This window comes from Rana temporaria, chromosome 6 (genome assembly GCF_905171775.1).
Source record: "Rana temporaria chromosome 6, aRanTem1.1, whole genome shotgun sequence".
In the NCBI taxonomy this organism is placed as follows: Eukaryota; Metazoa; Chordata; class Amphibia; order Anura; family Ranidae; genus Rana; species Rana temporaria.
The window spans coordinates 144,839,504-144,849,544 of NC_053494.1; the positions used below are offsets into that span (position 1 = coordinate 144,839,504).

At 47.6% G+C, this 10,041-nt stretch overlaps 1 protein-coding gene across 1 annotated transcript in view; it reads right to left on the reverse strand.

Moving 5' to 3' along the window:
- Positions 1–9,841, reverse strand: part of LOC120944428 — a 32,475-nt gene extending 22,634 nt beyond the window's left edge. Inside the window, exons 1-2 of the mRNA XM_040358487.1 lie at positions 9,799–9,841; positions 7,828–8,370 (exon numbers count right to left, since the gene is read on the reverse strand). Of these exons, the coding sequence (XP_040214421.1) occupies positions 7,828–8,289 (462 nt within the window). The 5' untranslated portion in view covers positions 8,290–8,370; positions 9,799–9,841. The remainder of the gene's footprint in view (positions 1–7,827; positions 8,371–9,798) is intronic.
- Positions 9,842–10,041: the final 200 nt, after the last annotated feature.

The window sequence follows — 10,041 nt, forward strand, 5'->3', positions numbered from 1 at the left end:
CACCTTCCATCCAAGTCTGTGTTGGATGGTTCCCCACATGTCCTCTTCTCTTTGTTCCCAACCGTCTATGTCCTTCCTCTTCAATCTCCACTTTTGGTCGGTTCTCTCTGATTGTGCAGGTCTTTGAGACAATTCACGTTGCCTGTCAATCCTCATTGCTATGTTCATGACTTTATAAATGATTGTGTAGCCAACTTTGGATTGCTTTATCCATATCTTTGTTTCATCATCTGTTTATTATGACCTGTCTATTCTAGCCCCTGTGTGGGCACACCGTTTGTTAATTAACTTGAAAATGAATAAAAAGCATTGAAAAGAAAAAAGGTTGTGATTCCATGCATCAAATCTGTTAAAAAGTATACAATATTTGGGAACCAAATTTTAATTTCATATTTCTGCCTGATAAATGCCCATCCCTTGTCTACGCATATTGCATCCTTTTAAACAGATTGAGATTCACTGCCTAAAATGTTTACATTGTTTATACCAGGGGTGCCCAACCACTGGCCCCCTGATGTGGCCCACCACCTACTGCTCTGGGATGGCAGGTCGGCAAGCCCAGATTGCGGGTTCCCGACCCACCATCCAAGAGCATCAGTGTGAGGAATGGAGCCAGCACTAGAAGAAGCAGAGCCGATGCTTCCTGTATCTCTCCTCTCCTCAGGCTCCCCGGCTCTCCTACCCCCTACCCTCCAGGCTCCAGTCCTTGGCTCTTCTGCCCGCCTCGGCTCCTCCACTAATGCCAGAATGACTGTAGTGCCTGCTGTGACACCGCTGAGGTATGTCAGAGACAGTGTAATGTGTATGTATATAGGTCAGTGTACGTCAGGTCACTACCGTCAGTGTAGGTAGGTCATTGTATGTCAGGTAGGTCAGTGTATATAGGTCAGGTCACTACTGTCAGTGTAGGTAGGTCAGTGTATGTCAGGTAGGTCAGTGCATATAGGTCAGGTCACTACCATCAGTGTAGGTAGGTCAGGTCACTACCGTCTGTGTAGGTAGGTCCGTGTATGTCAGGTAGGTCATTGTATATAGGTCAGGTAGGTCAGTGTATATAGGTCAGGTCACTACCATCAGTGTAGGTAGATCAGTGTATATAGGTCAGGTCACTACCGTCAGTGTAGGTATGTCAGGTAGGTCAGTGTATATAGGTCAGGTCACTACCGTCAGTGTAGGTAGGTCAGTGTATATAGGTCACTACCGTCAGTGTATATAGGTCACTACTACCGTTAGTGTATATAGGTCACTACTACCATCAGTGTAGGTAGGTCAGTGTATGTAGGTCACTACCGTCAAGGTTGGTAGGTCAGTGTAGGTAGGTTAGGTAGGTCAGTGTATGTAGGTCACGACCGTCAGTGTATATAGGTCACGGGCCAGCCCAAAAAAGCCTGCACGCATCACATAACACCCCCCCCCCCTCCGTTTTTTGGCCTTGGACTTCGGGCTGAAGCCCCTGGTCTTTTTGCCACCTAGCAACGCCCCTGTTTGTACGGAACAATGAAGGGTTTGAAATACCCATTCTGTATTTGTAGAAAATGTAATTATATTCCCTCCAATTACAAGCAATATTTTGAAAAGCACACGTGTGAGACAAGTTCACCTCAATTGTATGTGCGTTTATTACCACAACTTTGCTCATCTTTTGTCTGAGCATGGTAAAAAGTGATGATATCAGCAACCATCTTGTGACTGTTCATATAAGGTCCTGGTGTGGTAAGTGAGTCAGGGGTGAGCTGAGGCCATATAAATATATACATTTATAGACATGCATGCAAGTTATTTTGTTTGCATATAACATAACAAGCCAGAAAGCTCTTTAGTTTTCTGTAAACTTTTTCCATCTGACAGTGGTCTGTAAATAAGAGAGAGCTGTGGGTTAAATATATATTGCTGCTCCATCTCTCTGTGTTTGTTCTGCTTGATAATATCATAAAGCAATGTAAAGAAATGTCAGGACAGAGCACACTTGGCAAAGTCTCAACTTGTCGGAGCCAAGGAGTGCAGTCTAGAGGTTCTCGCAGAAAATTTTCCTGAAATCACCTTATTTGAACATGTCCCACTCTGAAATCCAATACCAGGAGGTTAGGAAATGCATGAGTTCAGTTCAAAACAGCTATAAAGATATTTTCTTATTACAAATGCATTCTCAATAACCCACCAAAAAGGAGACGTCTAATTAGAGAGGGAGGTCTGTTTAAGCTTTTGCCGCAAATTCTCATGGGGAGGTTTGTTATTGCAGCCAGAAAGTGATGGCTCACGTTTGACTCTTTACTAGACTTCATTTTAACCTAAACGTTCAGGCAGTTCAAACCATATGCTGTAGTATGTATAAATCTCTAATGAAGGCGAAGGTTAAATTGAAGATATTAAAATCAGTTCAAGCGATATTATTTCTGCTGAGGGCCATTTATTCACCAGTAAAAAGCTGCCTTTTCTTAGGAATTATTATATATTTACTTTTAATGTTTAATTGTTAAAGGGGTTGAAAAGTCCTCCTTCACTTACCGCATCCTTCGATTTTGCTTTTAAATTTCCTTATTTCTTCTGAGAAATCCTCACTTCCTGTTCTACTGTCTGTAACTCCACACAGTAATGCAAGGCTTTCTCCCTGGTGTGGAGTGTCATGCTCGCCCCCTCCCTTGGACTACCGGAGAGTCAGGACGCCCACTAACACGCAGCTCCTTTCTCTATCTGCAACATAGAGTAGGGTGACCTACGGATTGAAGACACTGGGCCTGATTCCCAAAAGAGATACGCAGACTTAACTGCTGTTCAGTCTGTGCCTAACTTTGGAAACGATCCTCAAAAGGCTTTTTCCAAAGTTAGGCAGAAAATCTGACATGTGTAAGACACTTACACGGTCAGATCTTAGGATGCAGTACCGCATCCGCCGCTGGGGGCATTTCTCATTGAAATGCAGCTTTGAGTATGCAAATGAGGACTTAAGCAGATCCACAACGCTTTCCAGCACTGTGATTTCTGCGTAAGTTCCGATTTTGCCTGCGCAAAACTAGGGCTGGTTTTACAATGTGGAAAGTTAGTCACACCTTGTAAAGGCCCATTCAAGCGACGGCATTTGGTATGCATTCCCGAGGGAGAACTCCACGGCAATTTTTAAATTCAAAACCGGCATGGGTTCCCCCCCCAGGAGCATACCAGGCCCTTAGGTCTGGTATGGGTTGTAAGGAGACCCCCCCACGCCGAAAATTCGACGTAGGGGGTCCCCCTACAATCCATACCAGATCCGTATCCAAAGCACGCTACCCGGCCGGTCAGGAAAGGGAGTGGGGACGAGCGAGCGCCCCCCCCCCTCCTGAGCCGTGCCAGGCCGCATGCCCTCAACATGGGGGGGGTTGGGTGCTCTGGGGCAGGGGGGCGCACTGCGGGCCCCCCCCACCCCAGAGCACCCTGTCCCCATGTTGATGAGGACAGGACCTCTTCCCGACAACCCTTGCCGTTGGTTGTCGGGGTCTGCGGGCGGGGGCTTATCGGAATCTGGGAGTCCCCTCAAATAAGGGGGCCCCCAGATACCGGCCCCCCACCCTAAGTGAATAGATATGGGGTACATCGTACCCCTACCCATTCACCTGTAGGCAAAAAGTAAAAGTTATTAAACACACAACACAAGGCTTTTTAAAATAATTTATTATTCTGCTCCGGAGGCCCCCCCTGTCTTCTTTATTAGCTCTAATACCAGGGGGGGCTTCTTCTTCCGCTCTCCGGGGGTCTTCTTCCACTCTCCGGGGGGGGGGGTTTCTTCTTCCGCTCTCCGGGGGGGGCTTCTCCGCTCTCCGGGGGGGGGGCTTCTCCGCTCTCCGGGGGTCTTCTTCTATCTTCGCCGCTCTCCGCCACGTGGGTACCTACCGGAGCATGATGGGACGGTGATGCCTATATAAATGGGATGCAAGGCGCGCTTCCATCATTACAGTGACAAGAGGCGACGAGTCAACATCGGAAGAAGGGAGAAGAAGAACCTGACGTCACAGAAGACCGCGATGGCTGCCTGCTAGTAATTGAGCTAACACACAAAGATAGCAGGCAGCCAGCGCTGAAGAAGAAGGCACCGGACAGCTGCAGAAGAACCGGGGTTCGCCGAGTCAACAGCGGAGAGCGGCGGAGATAGAAGAAGACCCCCGGAGAGCGGAGAAGCCCCCCCCGGAGAGCAGAAGAAGAAACCCCCCCCGAAGAGTGGAAGAAGACCCCCGGAGAGCGGAAGAAGAGCGGAAGAAGAAGCCCCCCCTGGTATATAGAGCTAATAAAGAAGACAGGGGGGGCCTCCGGAACAGAATAATAAATTATTTTAAAAACCCTTGTGTTGTGTGTTTAATAACTTTTACTTTTTGCCTACAGGTGAATGGGTAGGAGTACGATGTACCCCATATCCATTCACTTAGGGTGGGGGGCCGGTATCTGGGGGCCCCCTTATTTGAGGGGACTCCCAGATTCCGATAAGCCCCCGCCTGCAGACCCCGACAACCAACGGCAAGGGTTGTCGGGAAGAGGTCCTGTCCTCATCAACATGGGGACAGGGTGCTCTGGGGTGGGGGATCCCGCAGTGCGCCCCCCTGCCCCAGAGCACCCAACCCCCCCATGTTGAGGGCATGCGGCCTGGCACGGCTCAGGAGGGGGGGGCGCTCGCTCGTCCCCACTCCCTTTCCTGACCGGCCGGGTAGCGTGCTTTGGCTACGGGTCTGGTATGGATTGTAGGGGGACCCCCTACGTCGAATTTTCGGCGTGGGGGGGTCTCCTTACAACCCATACCAGACCTAAGGGCCTGGTATGCTCCTGGGGGGGGAACCCATGCCGGTTTTTTCTTTGAAAATTGGCATGGAGTTCTCCCTCTCAGGAATGCATGCTGAGCGACGCTGTCATTTTTTTTTATAATTATTTGTTTTCCCGGCGCGTATATTTTTTTTCACCCGTCGCAACTTTAGTGTCCCGTCGCAATCCACAAAGCCGCCCGGCGTCAATTACGTTCGCGCGCTGCACGTCGGGAAAATTACGTCACACGCATGCGCAGTACGGCCGGCGCGGGAGCGTGCCTCATTTAAATTTTAAACGCCCCTCGGAGAGGAGGACCGCCTTGCGACGGCGGCACTTAAGTTACACGGCCTGAAATTTCTAGGTAAGTGCTTTGTGGATCAGGCACTTAGGTAGAAATTTTAAGTCAGTGTAACTTAACTGCTGAAAGTTAAGTTAGGCAGCTTTTTTGGGAATCAGGCCCACTGTGCCCAGACCAGGTCTGTCCCTGGTTTTGTCCCCGGATTGGATTTGAACAGGGGCTGGGGCAATTTCAAAGACATTCAGTGCAGAATAAAAAAATAAAAAAAAAACTGAATTACTCCCCCCCGCTCCACTGCACCTACTAGCTTAGGGAGGTGTATTTTTTTCCATTATCTGTGCCCCTTTCTGATGATCATGTACTGGTCAGAGTGGAGGGAATATTTCTTCAGTTTCGGGTGCATGCCCATTCAGCTCCGCTCGCATGTTCTTCTGCCTTGGCTCAAGTCCCGGCCAGCTGTCTGCCTGCTTATCTCCTTGGCTTCCCTGGCGGAGTGATCTTCCTCCACTCCCCACCCAGTAGTAGCTGGGGCCCGGAGAGTAAGACTTGACAGGCTGTGAGGCGGGGGGCAGAGAGTCGCTGATTGCCGCTATTACTAGTAAAAAAAAAAAAAAATATGTCCCTGGATTTCATTTAAAAAATCTGGAGATCTTAACGTAGAGAGCACCCAGACTCTCCTGTAGTCCAAGGGAGGGGGCGAGCACGACACTCCACACCAGGGAGAAAGCCTTGCATTACTGTGTGGAGTTACAGACAGAAGAACAGTAAGTGAGGATTTCTCAGAAGAAAAAAGGACATTTAAAAGCAAAATTGAAGGATGAGGTAACTGAAGGAGGACTGCACTAAGGTAAAGGAAGCTATTTAGGAAAAACATTTTTTACCTTTACAACCCCTTTAATTTGGTGCATTAGGTTATATTAATGTACAGGTTTCAGCGCCACAGGGTGAAAAGGATACTCCATTGGTTTGAAAATGCAGCTAGTTTATTTGAACCAAGGCAAACTGACACATCTTTATAGACAATTGTGTGCATAAGCAGAATTGTTATTGACAATGGTGAACATAAACAGATAGGTTCTCCCTGCTGAGAAGTTTGAGAAACAGGCATGTGCATATGCATAGAAAATTACAGATTTCTAATTTGCATATACAGTGAATATGACAGCTATTTCATTTTTTGGTGCCTATGCAGAAAAAATAAGAATTAAAGGTATTTAACCCGTCAAATGTACAGATGGTAAATAAAAAAATTGCCATCCAAACATTAATGTCTTTCAAGACACAACTACAAAACATTTAGTACTAAATTCAAGATAACATAAACATAGAAACTATTGATTGAAGTACCAACAGAATATACAACATAGTTCAAAAGGTATTCGTTAAGGTGTAGGAAACTTGTTTAGGCTTGTATCAGGAATCAAGTACTTACCGAGACCGATATGCAGAGGGTGGCTCACCTTTACGACCAAGTGCGCCCGTCCCCTGAGGTTGAGACAGGAGGCAGAAGCACAAGGCGGTACCGGTGCCAGCGAAGAAGCGGTGCTTGCAGGTAGTAGCAGCAGATGTAGTAGCTTCAGCGGAACTGCAGCCGGAGACAGGAGATAACCGAAGATACGTCAGGGATGCAGGTACGGATCAGGTCCAGATGAAGACTAGGGATGTTCCAAAACACAAGCCGAGGTTCAGGGGGCAGAGAAGGTAGCAGGTCCAAGTCACAAGCCAGGAGAGTTCAAGCAAAGTAGGTGAGACAAGCCAAGTTCAAAAGTTCCAGGAGAGAGCTGAGTCGGGAAGCAATCCACAAGGTAAGGTTTCCAGGAAACAGGATACGGGTCAGAAGCTGACGACGAACCAGCAATTAGCAGAGGGGAAGGGGCTGGCTTAAATAGGCGGCACTGGCCACTGATTGGTCCACAGAAAGTACAGGTTCAGCACCAGGCTCAAATGGATAGCACACAGGATAGCACTGAGCAGTGGCTCAAAGACAAAGAGCTGGACCTGAAACGGCGAGATCCCAGGTTCAACTCCATCCAGAACCAACTGGGGAAAGTGACCGCAAAAGGTCTGTGCCCTGACAGTGCCCCCCCCCTAGGGGCGGACTCCGGACGCCCAAACTGTCCACTAGTTCTGGATGCTCCTGATGGATCAAACAGGGAGCATGTAGATCTTTACTTTTTCTTTTTTGGCTTTTTTGATCCTGAAGTTCTGGTAGGGGGCGCCCTCCTTGCTTGTAAGGCCTGTTCAAATATTACCAGATCCTGTTTACGGACCATAGTACCATCCGAGGCATACGTGCAGTCTGGAGGGAGAACTTCAACTGGGGACATAGGAACTGAAGACACAGGAACTGGAACTGAGGACATAAGAACTGGAACTGGAGACACTGGGACTGAAGACACTGGGACTGAAGACACTGGGACTGAAGACACTGGGACTGAAGACACTGGGACTGAAGACACTGGGACTGAAGACACTGGGACTGAAGACACTGGGACTGAAGACACTGGGACTGAAGACACTGGAACTGGGGACACTGGAACTGGGGACACTGGAACTGGGGACACTGGAACTGGGGACACTGGAAAGGTAGGTACAGATTCTGAGGCATAGAAAAAACTCCCAATAGTACCCACCTGAAGAAGCTTTGGCCGAGGTGGGCGAGTTGGGCAAAGCGATATAAGGTGCCCGCTAGCACCACAATAAAAGCAAAGTCCATGGGCTCTTCTCCGCTCTCTTTCTGCCGTAGATAGGCTGGACCGGATGACCCTGATCTGCATAGGTTCTTCCTCCTCCAAGGTAGGCGTGTGAGCATCCACAGAGATATCAAGACCTTGTGATGGGGAAGCTTCCTGGCTGGGCACATACAGGGTTTCATAATCTGGCACACACTGGGCTGGCTGGGTGTCATAACCGCACTGGGGCTTCCTAACCCTGGGTACCCGTAGGCCCCGTGAACTAAGAGCAGACCTGGGAGCGCTGGTCTTCTTGGAAACAGAAATATATGAGTCCAGCGCAGACATGAACGTCTCCCAGCTGTCCAAGACTGGACTCTTTTCCTGCAACAGCAGATGAGCCCACGATTTGATCTGCCCTGTTAGCAAATTGATGGAGGCTCGAACCTTAATATAATCCGTGGCATAGGTCCTAGGTCTGAGGGTGAACAACAGCTCACAATCGGTTTGAAAGCACAGGAAGGATGCACGGTTCCCATCGAATATTTCTGGCATAAGAACAAATGGCTCATAATATACAGGTTCCGGGGCTGGGCGTGTTGTCTCTTTAAATTTTTGGACCTCCTGTTGTAATTCCTGAATAGTGTAAAAAAATGTGGGGAAAAAAATTGCGCTAGTTAGAGAAATTTAGACCATGTAGCAGCCAGCACACAAACAAACAAAGTCAAGTATAAACAGAAAACAATAAGTGCAGCGCTAAAGTTGATATTGAGTGGAAAAATGTTGCCAAAATCACATATCATTGGAAGTGAGAACAACAGAGGACTGTGAGGAATGTGAATGGGAATTCACTCAGCATGGGGGCAATGCTTGTAATGAGTCCATGTGTGTATAACCTAACAGGTGAATGGAAACACCGACCAGGTGCAATGAACAATGAAAAGTTCAATGAACAAATGGAAACAGTTCATAGGTATGCTTCCCAGTGGAAGGATAAAACACTTCAAACGTAATGCTGGTTCAGATAAAGAAAGTAGCAGTCATGGCTTGTCTGTAACAATCTTCAGAAAATCATAAAGAGGGTGGATACTCTTACCAGCTACGGTGGACTTGCATGTTAGTACTAACATCAAGTCGGATACAGCATGGTGGTCACAGCGGACCCTGGGCTCTGTACGGATGGATCTGTGGGATGGTCTCTCCAACTGGAACGATGGAACCGATCTTGTCAGATACCTCTCTCAGGAACAGAAACCCAAATGGACAGGGCTGATGACTCATGGATCAACACAGCATGTGTGGAAAGGAAAAAAAATGCTCCAATGGTGCAGGTCAAAACCCATAGTTATAAAAGGCAGTATGGGGTACTAAGCATGTTACTGCCTTTTATAACTATTCACGTGATTTTATTGTTTAATTTTTTTACAAATAAAGCCTTCACGGTTTTTTTTTGACCTGCACCATTGGAGCATTTTTTTTCCTTTCCACACATGCTGTGTTGATCCATGAGTCATCAGCCCTGTCCATTTGGGTTTCTGTTCCTGAGAGAGGTATCTGACAAGATCGGTTCCATCGTTCCAGTTGGAGAGACCATCCCACAGATCCATCCGTACAGAGCCCAGGGTCCGCTGTGACCACCATGCTGTATCCGACTTGATGTTAGTACTAACATGCAAGTCCACCGTAGCTGGTAAGAGTATCCACCCTCTTTATGATTTTCTGAAGATTGTTACAGACAAGCCATGACTGCTACTTTCTTTATCTGAACCAGCATTACGTTTGAAGTGTTTTATCCTTCCACTGGGAAGCATACCTATGAACTGTTTCCATTTGTTCATTGAACTTTTCATTGTTCATTGCACCTGGTCGGTGTTTCCATTCACCTGTTAGGTTATACACACATGGACTCATTACAAGCATTGCCCCCATGCTGAGTGAATTCCCATTCACATTCCTCACAGTCCTCTGTTGTTCTCACTTCCAATGATATGTGATTTTGGCAACATTTTTCCACTCAATATCAACTTTAGCGCTGCACTTATTGTTTTCTGTTCTCTCCAATTCCTGAATAGTATGGTTCAGGCTGGAGACTTGCAGAGCCAGGGAGGAGAGCATCTTGTACAAGTCTGCGGACTCCATATCATTAGTTAGTCCATTATGCAAGGGTTTACCTTCTTGCAAGTTTTGAACTGCCAGCGTCAAAACAGACACCTGTTGGCACAGGGTTTCAAAAGGTGAGCGCACCCTGTCGGTCTCGGACATTTTGGCTGGTTCGTACTATCAGGAATCAAGTACTTACCGAGACCG